The sequence below is a fragment of the Glycine soja genome, chromosome 16, assembly GCF_004193775.1.
Source record: "Glycine soja cultivar W05 chromosome 16, ASM419377v2, whole genome shotgun sequence".
Classification (NCBI taxonomy): Eukaryota; Viridiplantae; Streptophyta; class Magnoliopsida; order Fabales; family Fabaceae; genus Glycine; species Glycine soja.
In genome coordinates this window covers 34,499,086-34,526,921 of record NC_041017.1, presented here as the reverse complement: position 1 = coordinate 34,526,921, position 27,836 = coordinate 34,499,086, and the positions used below count along the sequence as shown (strand labels likewise).

Here is a 27,836-nt window from a genome sequence, read left to right as displayed (position 1 = left end):
GGAAATGCACACTTTCCTTCTTCCACTTGTGTGACATTGTTAGTATGAAATCCTTGGTAACATCTTACATGTACAAGTTACCATTTTAAGTGGAAATAAAAATGGATCAGATGACCGTAGTGCCATATATCCATCACCGTATCAATTGAACCAGCATTTTTTAATTCCTCAATTTTAACAAATATCCACTTTTAAATACTTCATGCTGTGTTGTACAAATGCCCAAATCAAGTACTCCATAGCCATTGGAGTGAAATTTTAAATTCACCCTACCTGACTCTTAGCCTGTCTCATGTCTTCCATGTTTAGAGTCCTCAGGGCAATTTCTTGTTCTTCCTTATCTTTATTGTTTGAAGCATCTTCAGAGCTTTGGCCTTCTGCTTCTCTTTTCTTCTTTTCCTAATATATCATGCAATAGATATTTAGTTAAGCTCATACCAAAGTTTGCATGGATATAGATGCTAAACTTAAAATAGTAGAAGTTGTTTGATAACTACCATGTCCTTCATTCTTTCCTGCTTTATTATCTCTCTAACAGGTCGATAAGCCACAGTGATGCACAAGTTCTGTTCACAGAAATTAACATCAATTTATTTTCCCCAAAAAAATAATACGAGTAAATCGTCACCATAATTCACCTTAACCGCGTATGACAAATTTTTTAAAATTAAATATCCTAAAAGGATTTTTTTATTAAAAGTATGAATATCTAAAACTTTTTTTTACTGTTATTTATTAAAAGTAAAAAATAAACTCCTTTTGGTTTGAAATTCATGGAAGGCATAATAACATTTATGATGATGATGTTGCAGGTTGTTGTTTCTGCTCAAGACCATATTATGTGCATTCAGACTGAGAGGGAAGCACTCCTCCAATTCAAGGCTGCACTTCTGGATGACTATGGCATGCTCTCTTCTTGGACCACTTCTGATTGCTGCCAATGGCAAGGGATTCGCTGCTCCAACCTCACCGCCCATGTTCTAATGCTCGACCTTCACGGTCAGGTTAATTATTCATATGCCTTCAATCGTTTCACTGGATTTGCCTCGGAACGTTATATGAGAGGAGAGATCCACAAGTCGTTGATGGAGTTGCAACAATTAAACTATTTAAACCTCAGTTGGAATTCTTTTTCAAACATAGGAATCCCAGAGTTTCTTGGTTCTCTGAGCAACTTGAGATACCTTGATCTGTCAGATTGTTATTTTGGCGGAAAAATTCCAACTCAGTTTGGCTCTCTTTCTCATTTGAAATACTTAAATCTTGCTCGGAATTCTCTGGAGGGTTCAATCCCACGTCAACTTGAAAATCTCTCCCAGTTGCAGCATCTTGATCTAGGTGGCAATTCTTTAGAAGGAAATATACCCTCTCAAATTGGAAATCTCTCCCAGTTGCAGCATCTTGATCTCAGGTACAATTCTTTTGAAGGAAGTATACCTTCCCAACTTGGGAACCTTTCAAATTTGCAGAAGCTTTATCTTGGCAGATATAATGATGATGGTGCTCTCAAAATTGACGATGGAGATCATTGGCTGTCTAATCTCATTTCCTTAACCCATCTTTCCTTCCACTCCATATCTAATCTCAACACTTCTCATAGCTTCCTCCATATGATTGCCAAGCTACCAAAACTTAGAGAACTGAGTTTAATTCATTGTAGCCTTTCCGATCATTTTATCCTTTCACTGAGGCCCTCCAAATTCAATTTTTCTAGTTCCCTTTCCACCCTTGATCTTTCTGGGAATACCTTCACGTCATCAATGATACTACAGTGGCTGTCCAACGTCACTTCCAACCTTGTTGAGCTTGACCTTAGTCATAACCTCTTGGAGGGTTCCACATCAAACCATTTTGGCCGTGTAATGAATTCTCTTGAGCACCTCGACCTCTCATATAATATATTCAAGGCTGAGGATTTGAAATCCTTCGCGAATATATACACCTTACATTCTTTATACATGCCAGAAAACCATTTGACTGAAGACCTTCCATCAATCCTTTATAATTTGTCTAGTGGTTGTGTTAGACACTCATTACAAGATTTGGATTTGTCACATAATCAAATCACTGGCTCTTTACCTGACCTTTCAGTATTCTCGTCTCTAAAATCATTGTTTCTTGATGAAAATCAATTAAGTGGAAACATACCTGAAGACATCAGCTTACCGTTTCATTTGGAATTTCTGTCAATCGGATCAAACTCTTTAGAAGGTGGAATTCCCAAATCATTTGGGAATGCATGTGCTTTGCGCTCATTGGACATGTCTGATAATAGCTTCAGTGAAGAGTTTCCAATGACAATCCATCACTTGTCTGGATGTGCTAGATATTCATTGGAACGATTATATCTAGGCATGAATCAAATCAACGGCACACTACCCGACCTCTCAATATTCTCATCTTTAAGAAAATTATATCTTGATGGAAACAAGCTAAATGGAGAGATTCCTAAAGATATTAAATTTCAAACTCAACTTGAGGAACTAGATATGCAATCAAATTCCTTAACGGGTGTGCTCACTGACTATCATTTCGCTGATATGTCTAAGTTAGACTTCTTTGAGTTATCTAACAACTCTTTATTGGTCTTGGCATTTAGTCCAAATTGGGTTCCACCGTTTCAGTTGAAGCACATAAGATTGGGATCTTGCAAGCTAGGTCCAGTATTTCCCAAATGGTTGGAGACACAAAATCAATTTGAGGATATTGACATTTCAAATGCTGGAATAGCATATATGGTTCCAAAGTGGTTTTGGGCTAATTTAGCATTCCGAGAATAAATTTCAATGGATATTTCATACAATAATCTCCATGGTATTATTCCAAATTTTCCAATAAAGAATATTCAATATTCCCTAATTCTTGGACCAAATCAATTTGATGGCCCTATTCCACCATTTCTGCAACGTTCCATGTTTCTTGATTTATCCAAAAATAAATTCTCAGATTCTCTTTCATTTTTATGTGCGAATGGTACATTTGAAACTTTGTACAAATTAGACCTTTCAAATAATCGTTTCTCTGGAAAAATTCCGGACTGTTGGAGCCATTTCAAGTCATTAACTTATTTGGACTTAAGTCACAATAATTTTTCAGGAAGGATACCCACATCCATGGGATCTCTTCTTCATCTTCAAGCATTGCTATTGAGAAACAACAACTTAACAGATGAGATACCTTTCTCCTTGAGGAGTTGCACAAATCTAGTAATGCTGGATATTGCAGAAAACAGATTATCAGGGCTCATCCCTGCTTGGATTGGGAGTGAATTACAAGAGTTGCAATTTTTAAGTGAGCTGTTGTTTCTTCCTTGAACCTCCTTCACCATACAAATCATTCCAGTGCTTCAACTCATTCATTACAGATCCTTCTGATGCAAAACTTGCAGCCACCTGCATTTAATCAGATATCTGTAAGTTCATGTACATGGGAAAAGATATTCTATTGGAAATACACACTTTCCTTCTTCCACTTGTGTGACACTGTTAGTATGAAATCCTTGGTTACAACTTACATGTACAAGTTACCATTTTAAGTTGAAATAAAAATGGTTCAGATGACTCTAGTGCCATATATCCATCACCGTATTCAATTGAACCAGCATTTTTTAATTCCTCGATTTTAACAAATATCCACTTTTAAATACTTCATGAAGTATTGTACAAATGCCCAAATCAAGTACTCCATAGCCATTTGAGTGAAATTTTAAATTCACCCTACCTGACTCTTAGCCTGTCACATGTCTTCCATGTTTAAAGGCCTCTGGGTAATTTCTTGTTCTTCCTTATCTTTATTGTTTGAAGCATCTTCAGAACTTTGGCCTTCTGCTTCTCTTTTCTTTTTTTCCTAATATATCGTGCAATAGATATTTAGTTGAGCTCATACCAAAGTTTGCATGGACATAGATATTAAACTTAAAATAGTAGAAGTTGTTTAACAACTACCATTTCCTTCATTCTCTCCTGCTGTATTAGCTCTCTAACAGGTCGATAAGCCGCAGTGATGCACAAATTCTGTTCACAGAAATTAACATCAATATATTTTCCCCCAAAAAATAAAACCAGTAAATCGTCACCATAATTCACCTTAAGATCACTTCCAGTATATCCTTCTGTCATGGTTGCCAGCTCTTTGAAGTCTAAGTTTTCATGTTTTTCTTTAGCCAAAAGAATCTTCAAGATCATTTCCCTGTTCTCAACAGATGGAAGACCAACCAAGATCCTGCTCAACAATAAAAAGGTAAGAGAGATTCACAATTTACAAGAGCAATAATAGTTGAACTAAAAAGCTTTAAATATTGATATTGCACAGTTGAAAACACTTGATTTTATTGTATCCATAAAAGACATCTGGCAGACTCAATTTGTGAACAATTTAAATGCCAAAGAGGCGAGAACTGTTGCTAAAAGAGTTGAGGCAAGCTACAGAAAGATATCTGTCTTCAAGGGGGGGCATATGGTATTGTCAGCTATATAGAAAATAAGAATAGACACCTCAAAAGGAAATTGATGAAATGACCACTTGTTATGAATTTTCTTGTTTTCTTATGGTCAAACATATGCTCATCATAATGATAGAGAAATCCAGTCTTTGTTCTGATTGCAAAAAATGTTGTTGCTGAATAGAAGCAACACATGATCATGCAAACAATAAGACAAAGGTGTGGTCCTACCTTTTGAGAGCCAAACTGAGTTGTTTCCCAGAGTTTCTTGGTTCTCTCAGCAACTTGAGATACCTTGATCTTTCATTTTCTCATTTTGGCGGAAAAATTCCAACTCAGTTTGGCTCTCTTTCTCATTTGGAATACTTAAATCTTGCTGGGAATTTTTATCTGCAGGGTTCAATCCAACGTCAACTTGGAAATCTCTCCCAGTTGCAGCATCTTGATCTAAGTGACAATCTACTTGAAGGAAATATACCCCGTCAAATTGGAAATCTCTACCAGTTGCACCATCTTGATATCAGGTACAATTCATTTGAAGGAAGTATACCGTCCCAACTTGGGAACCTTTCAAATTTGCAGAAGCTTTATCTCAGCGACAATTTTTTGAATAAAGAGCTTTCAGTGATAATCCATCAATTGTCTGTGTGCACCAGATTCTCGCTGCAAGATTTGGACTTGAGAGGAAATCAAATCAATGGTACGCTTCCTAACCTTTCAATATTTTCTGCCATGAAAACATTGGATCTTTCAGAAAATCCATTAAATGGCAAAATTCCAGAGAGTACCAAATTGCCATCTCTGTTGGAGTCTTCGACAATCGGATCAAACATTTTAGAAGGTGGAATTCCCAAATCATTTGGGAATGCATGTGCTTTGCGCTCATTGGACATGTCTAATAATAGCTTGAGTGAAGAGTTTCCAATGATAATCCATCACTTGTCTGGATGTACTAGATTCTCGCTGCAAGAATTGAACTTAAAAGGAAATCAAATCAATGGTACACTTCCTGACCTTTCAATATTCTCATCTTTAAGAGAATTATATCTTGATGGAAACAAGCTAAATGGAGAGATTCCTAAAGATATTAAATTTCCACCTCAATTGGAGGAACTACATATGCAATCAAATTCCTTAAAGGGTGTGCTCATATCGCTAATATGTCTAAGTTGGATTACTTGGAGTTATCTGACAACTCATTATTGGCATTGGCATTTAGCCAAAATAGGGTCCCACCATTTCAGTTGAGCTACATATATAGGATTATGATCTTGCAAGCTAGGTCCAGTATTTCCCAAATGGTTGGAGACACAAAATCAATTTGGGGATATTGACATTTCAAATGTTGGTATAGAAGATATGGTTCCAAAGTGGTTTTGGGCTAAATTAGCATTTCGAGAATGGATTTCAATGAATATTTCTTACAATAATCTGTGGTATAATTCCAAATTTTCCAATAAAGAATATTTAATATTCGCTAATTCTCGAAACAAATCAATTTGAGGGTCCTATTCCACCATTTCTGCGAGGTTCCCTGTTTCTTGATTTATCCAAAAATAAATTCTCAGATTCTGTTTCATTTTTATGTGTGAATGATACAGTTGAAACTTTGTACCCATTAGACCTTTCAAATAATCGTTTCTCTGGAAAAAATTCCGGACTGTTGGAGCCATTTCAAGTCATTATCTTATTTGGACTTAAGTCACAATAATTTTTCAGGAAAGATACCCACATCCATGGGATCTCTTCTTCATCTTCAAGCATTGCTGTTGAGAAACAACAACTTAACAAATGAGATACCTTTTTCCTTGACGAGTTGCACAAATCTAGTAATGCTAGATATTGCAGAAAACAAATTATCAGGGCTTATCCCTGCTTGGATTGGGAGTGAATTACAAGAGTTGCAATTTTTAAGTTTGGGAAGAAATAATTTCCATGGAAGTTTACCATTGAAAATTTGCTACCTAAGTAACATTCAACTCTGGGATCTCTCACTAAACAGCATGTCTGCGAAAATTCCTAAATGCATAAAAAAATTTACTTCAATGACTCAAAGGACATCTTCAAGAGATTATCGTGGTCATTCATATCTTGTCAATACCAGTTACACGATAAGTGGTCAAACATGATTTGAATGCACTCTTAATGTGGAAAGGTTCAGAACAAAAGTTCAAAAATAATGTGTTACTACTTCTAAAAAGTATTGATCTCTTAAGCAATCACTCTTCCGGAGAAATTCTACTGGAAATAAAGAATTTATTTGGATTGGTTTCATTGAATTTATCAAGAAATAATTTGACGGGGAAAATTCCCTAAAAAATTGGAAGCTAGCATCACTTGAATGTCTTGATTTGTCAAGAAACTAGTTGGTTGGTTCAATTCCTCCGAGTCTTACTCAAATTTATTGGCTCAGCTTGTTAGATTTGTCACATAACCATCTAACTGGAAAAATTCCAACCAGCACACAGTTATAGAGTTTGAATGCCTCGAGTTATGAAGATAATCTTGATCTTTGTGGACTGCCACTTGAGAAATTTTGTATTGATGGTAGACCAACACAAAAACCAAATGTTAAAGTTCAAGAGGATGAATATTCACTTTTCAATCGTGAATTTTACATGAGTATGGCATTTGGATTTGTTATAAGCTTCTGGGCAGTGTTTGGCTCAATCTTATTCAAGCGTTCTGGGATACACACCTATTTCAAGTTCTTGAACAATCTATCGGACAACATTTATGTTAAGGTAGCAGAATTTGCTAATAAAATATCAAAGGTGCATAACTGAAGCTTAACAGGTAATAATAATATTGTATCCCTCCCATATATATAGTTTATTTTCCTTTCCATATAGTTTATATATATGAAAGATTTCATATATATTATAATTTTGAATTGTGATAGTAAGATTTCATAAATTTTAAATATTTTTAATATAATTAATTTTGAAGAGATATGGGATAATTTCAAGTCAATAGCTACTAGAAAGTTTGATCCCTAACTTATATGCAAGATTAGTTAAACTAATTAAGATTATTTGAGAGATGATATGAATATATATATATAAGGGGACATATCATGAGTGGAATAAATAGATCCAAATAGCAGTCCTTAGATCAAAATAAAAGATCCAGATTTAATTGTTAATTAAAACAACACATGTATTTAATTCATATCTAATATTGCAATTGGGAATCCAAGAGTGAGAAAAACACTATGCTGTGAGAGAGTAAATATATGATAAGTTTGTGGAATTTTACAAAAGTTATATTAAGATTAACTAATAGTATAAAACTATATTGTCATTGGATAATCATTAAACTAATAATTATTGATGTTCAATACTTAATCCTAAAATATTGATGATCTTCATTATTACTATAAATGTTTTTTTCTGTGTTTTTAATCTATCATTAACTTTATGTTATTATTCTTATTACTTCAATTTCTAGAAATTTCTTTTTATAGGCATAAGAATTTTATTTATTTTCATTTACACATTTTGGAAACTAACATTCTGTTTTTTCTTTCTTTCTTTTTTTAAATTTTCAGTCCCTTGAAGACACTAGGCCTCTTGGATGACTCCAATGTCTAAGCTTGTTAATGCTTGGAAAAGGCAATAAGTTGAAAATTGTGATTGTTTTACATTTCTTCACTGTCAATTGAGATACTTATATCTTGTTTTGATAGTTTTAAGAAGACTCTAGTTTTATTAGCATTATGCTTGTAATGAAATATAAATTACAATGTATTACATCAATAATTTAGGTGCATCTTTCTCGTAATCAAAATTTCGATTTGACAAAAATATTATTGAGCTAAACATTTTGATAAGGGCCTCATTTTCAATTTTTTAAGAATAAAAAAATTAGAAAATTCCATGCACATATTTTCAATGAATGAATCTATCATCATCATTTTGTCATAATTAGACCAAAATAATTTGACAACATATGTTTCAATTACACGGGGATCGCTCCAATTTTCAAACTATGCATGCCTTTTATTTTAAGAAAGAAACAATAATAATAAAATATATTATTAATTATTAATCTATACTAATAATAAACAAAATATCTCCATTTGGTACCCATATTATATTGGATAATTTTACCTTTAAATCATTTCTTAAATTTTAAAATTTTCTTCTAACCTACTTTAACTTTCCACTACTTCTATATTAATTACTAATATTTTTTTATTCTATCACGTTTTTTATTAAATGTATTTAATTTTTATCTTTTTAAATTTTTTTACTTATTTTTTAAAATTTAGAAAGACGTGATCTATCCTTTAGTTATTAATAAAAGAATACCCTTTTAGTGTCCATAAATTTTTAGACGATTATATTCTTTATTAATTTGTGATCTTCTACTATCATCTCCTAATAACTATCCACCACTCTTATGTTAGTTATTTTATTTTAACTTCTAAATCTTTTCGTTTTCTTTTTTATTTAAAATATGTAATATGATTCGGAGGGTCTCTCTCCGCTAATAATAATAATAATAATAATAAATTCAAACTTTTGAGTGAAATCATCAACAAAAATGGCATATGCATCAAGATTCTCTTATCTTACAAATTAATGGGTCATGTTATATCAAGAGACTTCCTGGAGAATGTTTGAACCAAAATATGGTTGCATAGACAATCATCTCCTCAAAATACATGATAAAAGTAGTGCCATATTGTGTAAACCCACCCACACGTGGTGGAGATGAACCAAGATATTGTATAAAATATCCAAATGGATAAACTTAATTCTTCATGGCTCATCAATTTACACCGAACACCACAAACGCTTATGCCGATACTTGAAATAACATTTAAAAACAATAATTGTTAGTCTCTGATAGCAGCTCACAGTCACTATATAGCACATAGCAGGATGATCACTATTCTAAACTTCTACATAGAGATTAAATAACTTATACTATGTACAAATATAAATGCTCAAACAAAAAAAATGCTCATTTCAAATATTTAGACATCTTAAACATTCAAATATAAAATGAGTGTTGCACATGAAAAGTAGAGCAAGTTGAAGGTTCAGAGTTCAGAACAAAAACGAATTAGAGTTCAGAGTAGAGAAACATATTGCGAAAGATGAGTTAGTGTAAGTCAAATACCATAAGCATCGCTTAATAGATAGAAGCATGGAAAACCATATCTATTTTGGAATGTCTTTAATTTTAAAACAAAAGGAATATCTCAAGATTGCAACCCCTGCACCTAAAACGATGCTCTTTTAAAGGCAAAAGTAAATTTTACGAAAATTCGCTCTCCGACACCATTATGACCACTGTTCAAAAACACAACATTCAAATTCTGTAACGGGCCACAGCTACTCTGTATCACTATAGTGCACTATAAATAACCAAGTTAAAAACATTTTGATGCAATTCAAATATGTCCCTTTCATCAGTGTAACGATGGAAGCTAGTGATTTAAAAAAAACAATGGAACTAAGTATTATATTTTGCTCCTTTTCATCAATCAAAATATAACCCAAAGAAAATGCTGTAGTTACATAACCCGATGATAGAATGCAGGATTTCTAACAAACTCCTTACATGACTCCTTATGATCATTTTAAAGTGTTAAGAGCGGGGAGACGTCTGAACAAGTATAATTGTGAAAAGTTAATATTGTTACTACTCATTTGATGTTGTGATAGATGTATCCCTGACCTAATCATAGAAGAAGGTGCGTCATTTAGAAACTAGGAACCTGAACTAATGTGTTACTTATATAGAATGAGAAAATTTGAATAGATCAAACAGAAATTATGAATATCATTAATCATGGATCTGTGAACTAAGTCATTTCATGCATAATATGTGCTTGTAAAGTGAAACAATAAATTCTTGTTATTCCATACCATTCATGTTATTTAGCAGCCCATGTTTTCTCCCGCAATAACTGCGTCGAGTCTGAAACTACTACACGCAAACAGTTCAATACAAAGAAAATAAAAATGTACTCAAATTGAGAAACCAAAGCTCTAATGTGAGTGGAAATCATGCCTTTGATGGTGATTCACTAGAGCTGGCAGCAGGGGTATGATTCCCTGATTGAGATGTCCAATTCTCTAGAGAGGAACATGTTTGGGAACTGGAGCATCATTCTCAATCACCTCACATTTGTAATCATCTGGAACACCCCAAGGATCCGACTCTGCACTCCAAAATATACATTGAACATATGTTAACAAATTTTCTAATAATTGATGCAAATACATTCCAAGGTATGCATTCAATGATTGTCTTTCTTTTCATAACTATTTGTATGAATGCAGAATGCAAGACAAATAAAGGACTGTTTATTGTGAGCAAGTGAGGATTTTTTGTTTTCACTTTTGCTACAAAAATGTTACTGTGTCCTATTCTAAAAAAATTGAATGAGTGAAAACGATGTTCTCAAAAAAGATTCCAAAAAGGTTACAATTTATTATTCAAAAACAGGGGATCTAGTGAAAACAATGTTGGCATTGGATCTTTCTGGTAACAAGTTTAGTGAAGAACTGACAGTGATATTCTGGGTGTTCTAGATACTCATAGCAAGAACTGAATCTAGGTTGGAATAAAATCCACGGCATACTGCCTGAATTCTTAAATGTTTTTGAAGTTGGAACATTGGTCCTATCAGGGAATCAATTAAAGGGTGGAGTTCCAAAATCACTTCAAAATGCAAGTTATTTGCGCTCACTGATGCTATCCAATATCAGTTTGAGTGGAAATCTTCCACTGATAATCCGTAACTTATCTAGATATATTGGATAGTCATTGGAAGAATTAGATTTGGGCATGAATCAAATCAACGACACTCTGCCAAACACTCTCTCAGTGTTCCCATCTTTAAGAAGATTGTTCCTTTAAAGGAACAAGCTAAATGGGACAATTTCTGAAGATGTTGGATTTCCAGCTAGAACAACTAGATTTGAGTTCAAACGCTTTGAAAGGTGTCATCACTGACTTGCATTTGGCTAATATGTCTACGTTAAAGTCATTAGATTTATCTGATAACTCATTGGGTCTGGAATTTAGCCAAAACTGGGTCCCATGATTTCAATTGAGTTAGATAGGATTGAGATCTTGCAAGCTAGGTCCAACATTTCCCAAACAGTTGCAAACACAAAATGACTTTAGTTATATTGACATTTCAAAAACTGGAATATCAGATTTTGTTCCAAAGTGGTTCTGGGCTAAATTAGGTGTCCAAAAGTGCATGAAAATAGATCTTTCGTATAATTATCTACAGGTTATGATTCCAAATTTTCCACTAAAGTATATTCAACATTCCCCAATTCTTGAATCAAATCAATTTGAGGGTCCTATTCCACCATTTTTATGAGGTTTCATATTGATTTATCCAATAATAAATTCTCAGATTCTCATTTGTTTTTACGCGCCAGCGGTGCCTTTGAAACTTTATATCAATTAGACCTTTCAAGTAATCAATTATCCGCACAAATTCCGGATTGTTGGAGCCATTTCAAGTCATTAACTTATTTAAATTTGAGTTACAACAACTTTTAGGGAAAGATTCTGACATCAACGGGATCACTTCTTGAACTTCAAACATTGCTATTGAGAAGCAATGACTCAATAGATGAGATCCCTTTCTCCTTGAGGAATTGCAAAAAGTTAATTATGTTAGATATGGCAGAAAATAGATTATCAGGACTTATTCCCACTTGGATTGGGATCAAATTACAAGAGTTGCAATTTTTAAGTTTAGGAGGGAATCATTTCTATGGAAGTTTACCATTACAAATTTGTCATCAGAAAAGCATTCATCTGTTAGCTTTGTCCCTAAACAATTTATCTGGGCAAATTCATAAATGCATAAAAAATTTCACTTCAATGGCTCAAAAGACATGTTCAAGAGATTATCCAGGTCATTGAAATTTTTTTAACACCACTGATTTGAAAAGCAATTGGTCATACGATTTGAATGCATTGTTGATGTGGAAAGGTTCAGAGCAAATGTTTGGGAGTTTTCAGAAGAAATTCTCATTGGAATAGAGAATATATTTGGATTGGTTTCATTGAATTTGTCAAGAAATCATTTGGCTGGGAAAATTCCTTCAAATATTGGAAAGTTAACCTCACTTGACTTTCTTGATTTGCCAAGAAACCAGCTAGTTGGTTCAATATATTCCTTCGAGTCTTACTCAAATTGATCGACTCTTGTGTTAGGTTTGTCACATAACAATTTCTCTGGAGAAATTCCAATCGGCACATAATTACAGAGTTTCGATGCCTCATGTTATGAAGATAATCTTGGTCTTTGTTGACCAACACTTCAAAAATTATGTATTAATGGGGATCCAGAACAAGATACCAGTATTAAACTTCATCAATTGCTTTTCACTCATGAATTTTACATGAGTATGTCAATTGGATTAAAATGTCTTTTAAAATTACAAATCATTTATGATTCTGTTAATAACGTAAGATTATCATTTTTTGATAAATTATTTGTTTAAAAAGTATATAATGCATTGAAAGAGTTTTACTATTATTAACTTCAATTACTGAAGTTTTTTATAAATAGTGTTTATTTTTCTTCTGTTTTTATATATCATTTTTCTCCTTGGAAGTTATTTAGTGTCAATTTGAGCATAAGTTTGAGGGGTAGTTTTTCTATCTCATTGTCTACTTCTTAAGCTTTTATTAGTCTTTATAATTTTCTTGGGATTTCATATTTTTATTTATTCTCTTATTATATCTATTTGAGGAACACTTTTGAAGGATATCTTAATTTTTGGAAGAAAAAAATCTGGATTGTAGGTGCCAGCTTGTTGATGTGGAAAAATGCAAAGAGCCATTCTGAAGGTGAGAAGGCATCTCTCAGAGTTGGATTTGGAGAGAGAATAGAGGAAGGCTTCTAGATTTATTTTCTTTAAAAGTGGATGACTACGGGATCTTATGTCTTATATATTTTGAGTTAATAATGGGTTGCTAATTTTCTTCGGGCGAGTGCTTGAGGGAGCCAATTGGAATTGTGATCTAGTTATTTTTCTTTTTCTAAGCATTTTTGTTTATAGATTGTCCTTTAAATCTTAATGTACTGTTTTGTATGAAGTTGCTTCTTGATTTTTGACCATGCTCTTTGATTATGTAGAAGTAGGAAACAATTGGTGTTTGAGCTACGAATTTCGTTGTGCTTTTTTACCATAGTCTCGTATGATTTCATTTTAAGGAATTAAGTTTGTATCATATTAAAAAGGTTCATTGTCAAGGAATTGAACTACTTTAGTCAAAAATGATCTTAGAATTGAGCACAGGTGTTTGGATTAGGTGGAAGTTAGGTCGTTACTTAAACAATCCCAAAAATCAAAACATAACCCTCTTTCATCATTTGTGAAAGAATTTAAATCAGTTGACTAAATTTCTTGGTAATTCATTTTAATTTCTTTTTAATATCTAACTTCATTACAAATTTAAATTCAGAGTTTCTTTCAATTCTAATAGCATTCCACTAGTTCAATTTAAAAGAAAATTCATTTCAGTTGCACAACTGTATAAGCAGTACAGTTTAAAGACAATTCGATTTACAAAATTCTACTACTGTCATATATAATACAGCATACCTAAAATGTTTGGTGTAAAATATTCCTACTTCCTACAAAGCCATTACATCTTCCAAAACCATGCATGACATAACATAAATCCCCTAATACAGGTGCTCATCTTTTGTAGACAACTCAAACGAAAACCGAAAACCCATTCCTAAACATAGTGCATGATGATCTACACGTCCTTTGGAGAATAGATGTGTGTCGCAGAACTTGTGCTTTTCTGGGAATCATGATATCTCTGTGGCATTTGGGTTATAGTGAGACATTTAGGCATGCTTTGAGTTCAACATCTCTGGTGAAGGACTCCTTCCTTTGTTGAAATGTATCATTGAAGATGAATGGTCGCAAATCCAATAATAAAATTTCTAGGTTTTAAAAATCCACTTTTAACTAGTTCATTTTGGTCCTCTGGGAACCATTTTAATGTGAATGATGGTTGACATTGAGACATTAATGAAACTTGCACAGCAGCTTCATTTGCAATTGGCTTTGCCAGCATTTTATTTGCAGTACCAGGAGGCCCAAAAAGCAATATACCTCTACATGGCTTTATATTAGAAGCATTACCAACTCTTGAAGTGATTATTTGATCTCATCCAATGCACCAACATCTGCAAGTCTAACCCCTATTTCGTTTTCATGGATAAGCTCTGGTCTTATACGCTTCTCAAACTCGTTGTCACTTGTCAAGAACTTCCTGCAAGCAAGCAATTACTATATATAAGTGTAAGTAGACAAGAAACACAGAAAAGTGCAAACTACAATTGTTCCATCATCTAATATGAATGATAACAAATCAACAATAAGTGTTACGTGCACATAATAAGCACTAGGTAACATTTGTATAACAAAATAAGCTATCTTTAATCACAAAAGGTACAAATTAAAGTATGCTATCAGAGTCATTGTTTGATCTATTCAGGAAAACATCACGAATTTATCAGGAAAGATGCATCACTCATGTTAAGGTTTCGAAAACTGATGCTCCACAGCTAGCGAATGTTAACGTAAAAGAATAAAGAACAGAATGCGAGAAATGCTTTTCTCTCTATGTTTTCATTCAGAATGTTGAGAGCCTTTAATTGGGGTCTCCAGTATCCCGCATTCCTTCCTTATCCTCTCTCCTTTTGTTGTTGGATTCATTTCATTTCATTGGCGAGCCTCTTTGTCCATTGAATTACACCCGCTGCCTTTACACATACACCCCTTGCATTTTGGGCCTAGTCCGTTTTCAAGAAGTCTTAGATAAAATAAATATTGCTAGCTACACCCCTTTCTCCATGTATGCTTCTCAATGTATGCAATTTGACTTTGACCCTAAATTAATAAATGAATAAATATAATAATAATAATAATAAATTGATAGACAACTCTTTATTTTTATTTGATTTTCTAATTTTCTCTATTATTTATCTTATTCGTCAATTTGATTGTTTTTTCATTACCCAATTAGTTAGTTTAAGTTATAATGTGTTCTAAATATCCCGCTACATATATTATTTTTTCCCACATTTCAACCCCGTATCCTTAATTACTTAGTATATTTTTCATTTTTATTCTATCTTTTTCTATTCTCATCCGATTTATTTGATTAGGTAATACTATTATTCATTTATCTTTGCAATTTTGCATTAGTATTCATTGGTATGCACTTACATTTTGTACACTCTAGGCTGAGTCTCTGACTTGCTTGGTAGTATTTCAATAACATATGGGTAAATTTTGTAAATGTCATGACTTTACAAAGTTTACAACAAACCCAACATCTTTTCTAAAGAGGAAAAAATACTCAAATAAATAATCACTCAATTTATCTTTTTTATGTTTCGTGCACCTCATGTTGGATTTTCGACTTACTTGATGATGTTTTAATAATATGAGTAAATTTCGCTAATGTCGTGCTAAGTCTCCAACTTTCTTGACTTCCTGACGTTTATCACAACCAAAATCTTTTCTAAAAAAGGGAGTAAAAAATATTCAAATAAATGAACATTCAATTCTTTTTTTTCTCACTGAATATTACACATTACTCGAGATCGTTTCATTGCCTTAAGCGATTCTCTCTATTATTTTTTTAAAATTTAATATTATTTCAAGGTCCAACACTTTAAGGACTCTTATTCATACAATTAAATACAAATCATTCAAAAGAAGATAAAATCAACCAACACACAACTTATTTTTTTTATCCAAAAAACTACATAAGTATGATTTCCTCGTTACACCTGGGATATGTATAAGTGAGGGAAAATCTCTTGTCGACCTAAAACGCTAGGAAATAAAAACATAAAATTTCTTCTTTACTAAAAATAAAAAATTACTTTCTTTTTTTAAATTAAACAAAATATAATAAACATAATTCATGTTCTCAAGGAAAGATAAATAATTAAGAAGTCGCTTTTATTTTTATTAGACTGAATTAAAGGTTGTCATCTTTATGACGGATACGTGAGGTGTTAATATCTTCCAAGTACGTCTGAATCCTTTTTTTTTTTTACCAAATTGTAAATCATTCCTTATTTTTATTTATTTTTTCAACGTTTTTCTTAAATAAACGTTGATAGTAATTCCCAAATTTTCTTCCTGGAAAACTCACTCAACTGCCACATTGCGACAATGACAATATTATTTGCAAAAGAAATTATAGTAATAATATGTAGTGGAAAACACAAATCATATTTCTTTTTTTAAAAAAAAGAGAATAAATTCATATTTCTTGTTTTCAGTGTTACTTTCAAAAATGTTACTTTTGAGTCCTATTCTCAAAATTTTAAATAAGAGGGGAAAAAGTTGTAAAAAAATATACCAAAAAAGTTATAATTTTTTTATTCAAAAAAGATAAAATTTTACTTTCATGTTTGGTTTGGTTTAAAATAAAAATTATGAAACTTAAAACTACAACTTATAACTGATTATCAAGAAATAACAATAGGTTTGGGCAGTAGGCTCATGCATCAGTAATAAAAAGCCAACAACTACCAAATTCTAATTCAGAATGTAAACAAAACTCAACCTGGATTGGATTAGAATAAAAAATACCAAAACTAAAGTAATTAAAATCCTCGTTCAAGTATACAGTATACACATCTAGAGAAACAGCACCAAAGTTTCAAGATACAACCATTAAGTTAATTCCGGTTCAAGTTGTCATTTCAGCAAACACTATAATTTTCAAAAGCAAAAACAATTCTCCCTAATTACCACCAAGTTTGGTTGACGACAAACCATATAAGTTTGAATGGTTAAAGACTTAGGATTTTCTTCGGTGCAAGATATGAAGATCAATAAATATTATCTGGATTACGAATTATAAAATCGCAGATTTAATAATAAGGTAGTCTTATCATTCTTATAATTAAAAGAAAAAAATATGTTATCTTTTATTTTTTATATATAAGACCGTACGTAGGTAGTATATTATACAGAACTTACATAAGCACCACTTTGTTGACGCAGAATTCCTTCAAAAGAAATTATCAATCAAAATCAATGAATTAGTAATAGTCTCTATATTACGTTAGCAACATATAGATTAAGGTAAATGTGGGTATCTTGCGAATTTTCTAAGTCTTTTTGTTTTGTTCCTAAGTACAAAGTCTTTTTATGGGCCATGTCACTTCACAGAATTTTCCACATTTGTTGTTTAGCGTAATGACTGGAATCTTAAATTCTAAGTCTTTATGGTTTTGTTTGGTTCCTGCATAGTCATATAAATGGTCATGTCACTATAAAAAAAATTTCACATCTATTATTTTTGTAGGTAGTGCGATGACTGGAGTATTTTCTACGTCTTTCTTTGTTTTGTTCCAATGGAGTCGTGTAAGGACCATATTACTTTATAAAAATTTTCATACTTAATTGTTTTATGTAATGTGATGTTGATTGGAGTGCTTCTTAAGTCTTTCTTTGTTTTGTCTCCGGAAAGCTCACACCATACACTTTTTTACATATAGAGTAGAATATAGTGGCTTTTTCCAATTTTTGAATGTCATTACTCTTTTTAAGTATGATATTCTATTAGCTATATTTGTCAATCATACATTATTTTCATGACAAATTGATGATATATTTTTTCAAGTCCTATTAAATTAAAAAACTTATTCTATATTTGATATTTGATATATTGATGTATAGTAATAATGAAATTATAGCCAACTAAGAATTTTAAAAATTGTAGAAAGTATTGATTTTTGGTGTGAATGGAATTGTTTTAATATATTGAATATTTTAGTTTTTTTCTCAATATTCTCTTCTTCCTTTATATATATATATATATATTGTCTTCTTCCTTAAGAACATGGTCACTTTTTTCAACTAAACCCAATTCAAGCACGATATGATTTTAATGTCAATTACATATAATTTGAAGTCCTGAACTTGTTTAGGATGATTTGGATGGAAATAAATTTGGAAGAAGTGAAGGAAAATGAAATGGAAACTTTTGGTTTAGATGGGATGGAAATAAAAATGAAGTAAAACAAATTTAGTGGAGTCCAAAAAAAAATAATCCTCAAAAACATTGGTGAAATGGAGGATTATGTTTGAAGCAATATTAATTTTATGGGAGGATTCCTAAATAATATAAAATTCACTCATTTTTTTAATTTTTATTTATCAAAAAAATACAAATTTTCCACTTCGTTTCTCTTTTTAATTCTATCTTTTTCTTTTCTCTTTCATTTTTTTCTATTTCATCTCTAATCCTAATAAAGTGCAAAAGTTAGGGATGAGTTAATCTTTTTAAAAGTTTTTTTTCTTTCAAAGTGCTGTTTTTTGTTTTCATAAATTGCAAATTTTGTGCTTATTAATTTTTTAATTATTTTAAATATGAAATTGCCTTCCGATATACGATCAACTTGATCAACTTTTGTGTGACTTGTTGACCCGGAGACTTCTCCAAGTCTCCCCTTGATATATATTGTTTAGAATGCTACATTATTTTTTAAGTCTTTTTTTTTTTATTAATCGGTTATATATTAAATTGAAAAATAAAAAGAAAAGTGGGAACCTAAGCAGGAATTATGCCGTTGTTGTGTGGTTATCGTCACTTTCACTCATAAGAAAATATACTAGATTAAGTACATTTTAGCATCTTTAAACTGAAAACAATTTAGTCGTAATGCATAACAAAATATAAGTCAAGTAATTAGTGCACAAAATCTTGCTCCTAGTATTTGCCACCATAGATTTAGGTTGTGTTTAGGACGATTACTTAAAATATTGTTAATTGATAATTGAAATTTTAGATGAAATTAAAAAGTTTGACTTATTCTGAAAATAGTTGTGGTAGAAGCAAACAGGACCACATAAGCCATACCTATTATTTAGACGTGTTATAGTACCACCAATACGAGGTCCGATTGGAAATTAGCTATGTGTCGAACCCATCTCAGCGTGCATGCGTATATGCTCCAAATCTCTTTAACAAATTAAATACCAAGCTTTTTTTTTATCCAATTCCCTCTCTTTTTTCCTTTCTTTTTATTAGGATGAATCAAAGATAATATCAAAAGATGTACAATAATTCATAAATCTTATTCAACAAACTAAACTAAATCCCCTTAGCTATCCAAATCCCTTTAACTTTTAAATAACAAAATAAAAGTTATACACACTTTTATATTTCAACATTTTTACCATTATTCATAGTTTTAGTTACTTGTTTATATTTTAGAAACATCATAATACTTACTTCTTTTGCTTTTATATTTATAACATAAATGTATAGCATATAACATGTATAATATAAATAATATAAAAAGAGCTGATAATTTAAAAAAACGGGAAAGAAATAATTATAAAATAAACATAACTAATCAGACTATTTGCATCAAAAGAAATTATTTAAATATATTTTACATGCTTGGAAGAATTTATGAGTGGCCTAACCGTTGAGAAATGTGTGTTCCATTAACCATCCCGATGTTATATATATGCATGGCTGTTGGCAGTGCTAAAGTCATCAGTATCATTCTAATTCTCATATTCAGTGGATTCATTTCATCAACAACTTTGCCTATCTGATCATAAACACCAAAATGCCAACCATGAATCCAGTTCGTTTCAAATACATGCAAGCCATAATAATATTTATGATGTTGTAGGTTCGTTCGTGTTTTCTCATGTTTATGAAAATCGCAACTCAAATCTCATTTGATTTCAATGAATTTCAATTTCCTTAAATTTTTAGTCTCAGTTTTGTCATTTTTTCCTTCTTAAAATAGATCATTCTCCTATGTTTTGTTCATTGTTTTTTGGATTCATAGTGTTTCAGATTAGAGGTTGAACCACCATATTTTTTGCCTCCCTGTTTTTGGTTTTCAAGGTTGAACCATCGTATATGTAGAGTTTGAACCATCAAATTTTAATAATAATGTCAACAAGGCATAAAGAGTGATGGTAAAGATAATGACAACAATGATAAAGAGAATGACAATACTAATATTACATTCTATATATGTTTATAATTAAGTTTAATCTCAATGATATATTATTTTTAATCTTAATTCAATAATTTTTATTTTTTGTTCCCATTTTAGTCTTCAAATTGGTCTTTCTCTTAAAGATCTAATATGACCATCTCCACTTAAACAAATGAAACACACAATAAATTTTATTTTGAATCTTTCTCCGCACACACAAAAAAAAAAAAAAAAGGCTCACACCCATACACTTTTTTATGTGTAGAGTAGAATATAGTGGCTTTTCCCAAATTTTGAATGTCATTACTCTAGTACAATATTCTATTAGCTATATTTGTCAATCATACATTATTTTCATGACAAATTGATGATATTTTTTTCAAGTCATCCCTTGAAAGTGTCATTGTATTAATTTTTTATTATATTAAGGAGTACATATTTTGGTTTATATATAAGACAAACATAAAATTGATATTAAGAAATTTATTTTATATTTAATATTTAATATATTGATGTATAGGAAATTATAGCCAATTAAGAATTTTAAAAATTATAGAAAGTATTGGGTTTTGGTGTGAATTGAATTGGAATTGAATTGTTTTAATTTATTGAATATTTTAGTTCTTTTTCTCAATATTCTCTTCTTCCATTTTTTAAAGCATATATATATATATATATATATATATATATATATATATATATATATATATATATATATATATATATATATATATATATATATATATAGTCTTCTTTCTTAAGAACATGGTCACTTTAATGATAAAAAATAATTTATGGGTCTATTGGTATCTAGGACAAATTAATTAATTAACTTTAAATTTGAATGTCCTCTTCAAGCATGATATATATTTTTAAACGCAATTTCCTCTTCTTCATTAAGAACATGGTCACTTTTTTCAACTAAACCCAATTTGAATGCCACTTCAAGCACAGTATGATTTTAATGTCAATTACATATAATTTGAAGTCCTCCACTAGGATCATTTGGAAGGAAATAAATTGGGAAGAAGTGAGGAACTTTTGGTTTAGATGGAATGGAAATAAAATGAAGTAAAACAAATTTAGTGGGGTAAAAAAAAATGAAATGGGAACTTTTGGTTTAGATGGGATGGAAATGAAAATGAAGTAAAACAAATTTAGTGGGGTCCAAAAAAAAAATTGATTCCTCAAAAACAGTGGTAAAATGGGAGGATTTTGTGAGAAGCAATATTGATTTTATGAGAGGATTCCTAAAATAAACACTCATTTTTTATTATTTCTATTTATCCAAACAATATAAATTCTCTACCTTATTTCTCTTTTATTTTATCTTTTTTTCTCTTTCATTTTTCTCTATTTGATCTCTAATCCAAACAAAGTGCAAAAGTTACGGATGAGTAATCTTTTTTATAATAAAAAAATTCATATTGCAGCTTTTTTTCATAAATTGCAAATTTTGTGCTTATTATTTTTCTAATTATTTTAAATATGAATGCCATTACCTTATAATATATGATCAACTTTTTTGTAATTTCTTGACTGGAGACTTTTCCAAGTCTCCCCTAAAATGTCACTAGTCTCTCCTTGATATATATCGTTTAAAATGCTACATTATTTTTATTTAATTGGTTAAATATTAAATTGGAAAATAAAAGTAAAATGGGAAACTAAGCAGCAATTGTGTGATTGTTGTGTAGTTAAACTGAAAATATTTTAGTCGAAATGCATAACAAAATACGGGTCAAGTAATTAGTGCTCAAAATCTTGCTCATAGTGTTTGCCACCATAGATTTAGGTTGTGTTTAGAAAGATTACTTAAAATATTGTTAATTGATAGTTGAAATTTTAGATGAAATTAAAAAGTTTGAAAGTTGAAAAGTTAAAAAGTGAAAGCTGAAAATACATAAGCCAATGGATTCAATTATATTTGAAGTATTTCATAATATTATCTACTACATTAAATTTTCTCCTAACTTTTCTCTTAAATATATACCAATTTTATTGGTTAATGTTTGTAAAAAAAAATATGAACTAATAAAATTGTTACATATTTAAAAGAGAAGTCAGGAACAAAATTTATTTTAAAATTAAAATAAAAATTCAATGGCATTTGGATGAAAGTTTTCGTTCAAAAATTTCCCTTAAAATCATTATTTTTCTTAAGTAGTTGTGGTAGAAGCAAACAGAACCACAGAAGTCATAATTATTATTTAGATGTGTTGTGGTACCAATATGAGGTCTATCTGATTGGAAATTAGCTGTACGTGTTGTGGTACTAACTGAATTAAATCCTTATACTATCCAAATTACTTGAACTTTTAAATAGCAAAATAAAAGTTATACACACATTTATATTCCAACATTTTTACCAATATTCATAGTTTTAGTTACTTGTTTATATTTTAAAAACGTCCTAATACTTACATCTTTTGCTTTTATATTTATAACATAAATATATAGAACATAACATGTTTAATATAAATAATATAAAAGGAGCTGATAAAAAATTAAAAAAAGCGGGAAAGCAATAATGATAAAATCAACATAACTAATCAAACTATTTGGGTCAAAAGAAATTATTTGAATACATTTTACATACTTGCGTAAAATTTATATTAGTAAATTTTGAGGAAATACAAAATTATTTTATCTAATTTCCATAAATTTTATTGAAGAGTTTTTTTTTTTATATATTTTATCCGTGTATTACAAAATTTTTAAAATTAAATATCCTAAAAGGATTTTTTATTGAAAGTATGAATATCTAAAACTTTTTTTTTACTGTTATTTATTAAAAGTAAAAAATAAATATGTTTTTATGCAACTAGTTTAAATATAAAAATGAATGAATAAAAAAATAATAAAACAAATAAATATAAATGCAAGCCATAATAATATTAATGATGTTGCAGGTTGTTGTTTCTGCTCAAGACCATATTATGTGCATTCAGACTGAGAGGGAAGCACTCCTCCAATTCAAGGCTGCCATTGAGGATCGCTATGGCATGCTCTCTTCTTGGACCACTTCTGATTGCTGCAAATGGGAAGGGATTCGCTGCAGCAACCTCACCGGCCATGTTCTAATGCTCGACCTTCATGGTGATCTGTTTAATGATGTCCCGCAACGTTATATGAGAGGAGAGATCCACAAGTCGTTGATGGAGTTGCAACAATTAAACTATTTAAACCTCAGTTGGAATTATTTTTCAAACAGAGGAATCCCAGAGTTTCTTGGTTCTCCCAGCAACTTGAGATACGTTGATCTGTCATATTGTCGTTTTGGCGGGAAAATTCCAACTCAGTTTGGCTCTCTTTCTCATTTGAAATACTTAAATCTTGCTGCGAATTTTCTGGAGGGTTCAATCCCACGTCAACTTGGAAATCTCACCCAGTTGCAGCATCTTGATCTCAGCTACAATTCTTTTGAAGGAAGTATACCGTCCCAACTTGGGAACCTTTCAAATTTGCAGAAGCTTTATCTTGGAGGATCATATTATGATGATGATGGTGCTCTCAAAATTGACGATGGAGATCATTGGCTGTCTAATCTCATTTCCTTAACCCATCTTTCTTTCGACTCCATATCTAATCTCAACACTTCTCATAGCTTCCTCCAAATGATTGCCAAGCTACCAAAACTTCGAGAACTGAGTTTAATTGATTGTAGCCTTTCCAATCATTTTATCCTTTCACTGAGGCCCTCTAAATTCAATTTTTCTAGTTCCCTTTCCATCCTTGATCTTTCCTGGAACAGCTTCACGTCATCAATGATACTCCAGTGGCTGTCCAACGTCACTTCCAACCTTGTTGAGCTTGACCTTAGTCATAACCTCTTGGAGGGTTCCACATCAAACCATTTTGGCCGTGTAATGAATTCTCTTGAGCACCTCGACCTCTCAGATAATATATTCAAGGGTGAGGATTTGAAATCCTTGGCGAATATATGCACCTTACATTCTTTATACATGCCAGCAAACCATTTGACTGAAGACCTTCCATCAATCCTTCATAATTTGTCTAGTGGTTGTGTTAGACACTCATTACAAGATTTGCATTTGTCAGATAATCAAATCACCGGCTCTTTACCTGATCTTTCAGTATTCTCATCTCTAAAAACATTGGTTCTCAATATGAATCAATTAAGTGGAAAGATACCTGAAGGCATCCGCTTACCGTTTCATTTGGAATTTTTGTCAATCCAATCAAACACTTTAGAAGGTGGAATTCCAAAATCATTTGGGAATGCATGTGCTTTGCGCTCACTGTATATGTCTGGTAACAATTTAAATAAAGAGCTTTCGGTGATAATCCATCAATTGTCTGGGTGTGCCAGATTCTCTCTGCAAGAATTGAACTTAAGAGGAAATCAAATCAATGGTACGCTTCCTGATCTTTCAATATTTTCTGCCTTGAAAACATTGGATCTTTCAGAAAATCAATTAAATGACAAAATTCCAGAGAGTACCAAATTGCCATCTCTGTTGGAGTCTTTGTCAATCACTTCAAACATTTTAGAAGGTGGAATTCCAAAATCATTTGGGAATGCATGTGCTTTGCGCTCATTTGACATGTATAATAATAGCTTGAGTGAAGAGCTTCCAATGATAATCCATCACTTGTCTGGATGTGCCAGATTCTCCCTGCAAGAACTGTACTTAAGTGGAAATCAAATCAATGGTATGCTTCCTGACCTTTCAATATTTTCTTCCTTGAAAACATTGGATCTTTCAGAAAATCAATTAAATGACAAAATTCCGGAGAGTACCAAATTGCCATCTTTGTTGGAGTCTTTGTCAATCACTTCAAACATTTTAGAAGGTGGAATTCCAAAATCATTTGGGAATGCATGTGCTTTGCGCTCATTTGACATGTATAATAATAGCTTGAGTGAAGAGCTTCCAATGATAATCCATCACTTGTCTGGATGTGCCAGATTCTCCCTGCAAGAACTGTACTTAAGTGGAAATCAAATCAATGGTACGCTTCCTGACCTTTCAATATTTTCTTCCTTGAAAACATTGGATCTTTCAGAAAATCAATTAAATGGCAAAATTCCAGAGAGTAACAAATTGCCATCTTTGTTGGAGTCTTTGTCAATCACTTCAAACATTTTAGAAGGTGGAATTCCAAAATCATTTGGGAATGCATGTGCTTTGCGCTCATTGGACATGTCTTATAATAGCTTGAGTGAAGAGTTTCCAATGATAATCCATCACTTGTCTGGATGTGCTAGATATTCATTGGAACAATTAGATCTAAGCATGAATCAAATCAACGGCACACTACCCGATCTCTCAATATTCTCATCTTTAAGAATATTAAATCTTGATGGAAACAAGCTAAATGGAGAGATTCCTGAAGATATTAAATTTCCACCTCAACTGGAGATACTAGATATGCAATCAAATTCCTTAAAGGGTGTGCTCACTGACTATCATTTCGCTAATATGTCTAGGTTAGACTTATTGGAGTTATCTGACAACTCTTTATTGGCCTTCGCATTTAGCCAAAATTGGGTCCCACCATTTCAGTTGACAAACATAGGATTGCGATCTTGCAAACTAGGTCCAGTATTTCCCAAATGGTTGGAGACACAAAATCAATTTTTGTATATTGACATTTCAAATGCTGGAATTGCAGATATGGTTCCGAAGTGGTTTTGGGCTAATATAGCATTCCGAGAATGGATTTCAATGAATATTTCATACAATAATCTCCATGGTATAATTCCAAATTTCCCAATAAAGAATATTCAATATTTCCTAATTCTTGGACCAAATCAATTTGATGGCCCTATTCCACCATTTCTCCGAGGTTCCATGTTTCTTGATTTATCCAAAAATAAATTCTCAGACTCTCGTTCCTTTTTATGTGTGAATGGTACTGTTGAAGCTTTATACCGATTAGACCTTTCAAATAATCATTTCTCTGGAAAAATTCCGGATTGTTGGAGCCATTTCAAGTCATTATCTTATTTGGACTTAAGTCACAATAAATTTTCAGGAAGAATACCTACATCCATGGGATCTCTTTTTCATCTTCAAGTATTGCTATTGAGAAACAACAACTTAACAGATGAGATACCTTTCTCCTTGAGGAGCTGCACAAATCTAGTAATGCTCGATATTGCAGAAAACAGATTATCAGGGCTTATCCCTACTTGGATTGGGAGCAAATTACAAGAGTTGCAATTTTTAAGTTTGGGAAGAAATAATTTCCATGGAAGTTTACCTTTGAAAATTTGCTACCTAAGTAAGATTCAACTCTTGGATCTCTCACTAAACAACATGTCTGGGCAAATTCCTAAATGCATAAAAAATTTTACTTCAATGACTCAAAAGACATCTTCAAGAGATTATCAAGATCTTTCATATTTTGTCAATACCAGTTACACTTCAGGTCCTCAAGCATATCATTTGAATGCACTCTTGATGTGGAAAGGTTCAGAACAAATGTTCAAAAATAATGGGTTGCTACTTCTAAAAAGCATTGATCTCTCAAGCAATCACTTTTCTGGAGAAATTCAAGTGGAAATAGAGAATTTATTTGGATTGGTTTCATTGAATTTATCAAGAAACCATTTGACCGGAAAGATTCCTTCAAATATTGGAAAGTTAACATCACTTGACTTTCTTGATTTGTCAAGAAACCATCTAGTTGGTTCAATTCCATGGAGTCTTACTCAAATTGATCGACTCGGCGTGTTAGATTTGTCACATAACAATCTATCTGGAGAAATTCCAACTGGTACACAATTACAGGGTTTCAATGCCTCATGTTATGAAGATAATCTTGATCTTTGTGGACCGCCACTAGAGAAATTGTGTATTGATGGGAAGCCTGCACAGGAACCAATTGTTAAACTTCCTGAAGATGAAAAATTGCTCTTCACCCGTGAATTTTACATGAGTATGGCAATTGGATTTGTTATAAGCTTCTGGGGCGTCTTTGGCTCAATCTTAATAAAGCGTTCTTGGAGACATGCTTATTTCAAGTTCATAAGCAATTTATCAGACGCTATTTATGTCATGGTAGCAGTGAAAGTTTTCAAGTGGCGTCACAGAGGATAGCTGGTAACAATATTTTAGTCTTCCTATATATACTTCATTTTCCTTTATATGATAAATCGCAGTCACAAACCATTGTTTACCACTAGATGGCGTTTTTCTCTTTTGTTTTAACCTTTAGATCCTCAATTAATAAAAAAAACAATTATTCATCAACACGAACCTTAGTTTACTACTACACCGTAGGTAAACAAGTTGTAGTCCGGTTTTCATCCTAAAAGAAGACTAGCTAGAACATATATGATATATCTTTGAATATTCAATAATGATACCATGCTTGAAAATATACATTAAATGAGTTGTATATATATATTCGAGT

At 31.6% G+C, this 27,836-nt stretch overlaps 1 protein-coding gene and 1 long non-coding RNA gene across 2 annotated transcripts; one reads left to right on the top strand and one right to left on the bottom strand.

Annotated features, from left to right (window-relative positions):
- The first annotated feature begins 771 nt into the window (after nucleotides 1-771).
- Nucleotides 772-27,520, top strand: LOC114390014 (receptor-like protein EIX1). The gene is made up of 2 exons (XM_028350704.1): nucleotides 772-812; nucleotides 23,363-27,520. The coding sequence occupies exons 1-2, from the start codon at nucleotides 774-776 to the stop codon at nucleotides 27,518-27,520; spliced, it is 4,197 nt and encodes a 1,398-aa protein (XP_028206505.1). The 5' UTR covers nucleotides 772-773.
- On the bottom strand, nucleotides 3,944-4,221 carry LOC114390918. Its single transcript, XR_003662030.1, has 2 exons — nucleotides 4,086-4,221; nucleotides 3,944-4,013 (listed from the first exon to the last, which is right to left on the bottom strand). It is a non-coding gene; the product is annotated as an uncharacterized LOC114390918 (long non-coding RNA).
- Nucleotides 27,521-27,836: the final 316 nt, after the last annotated feature.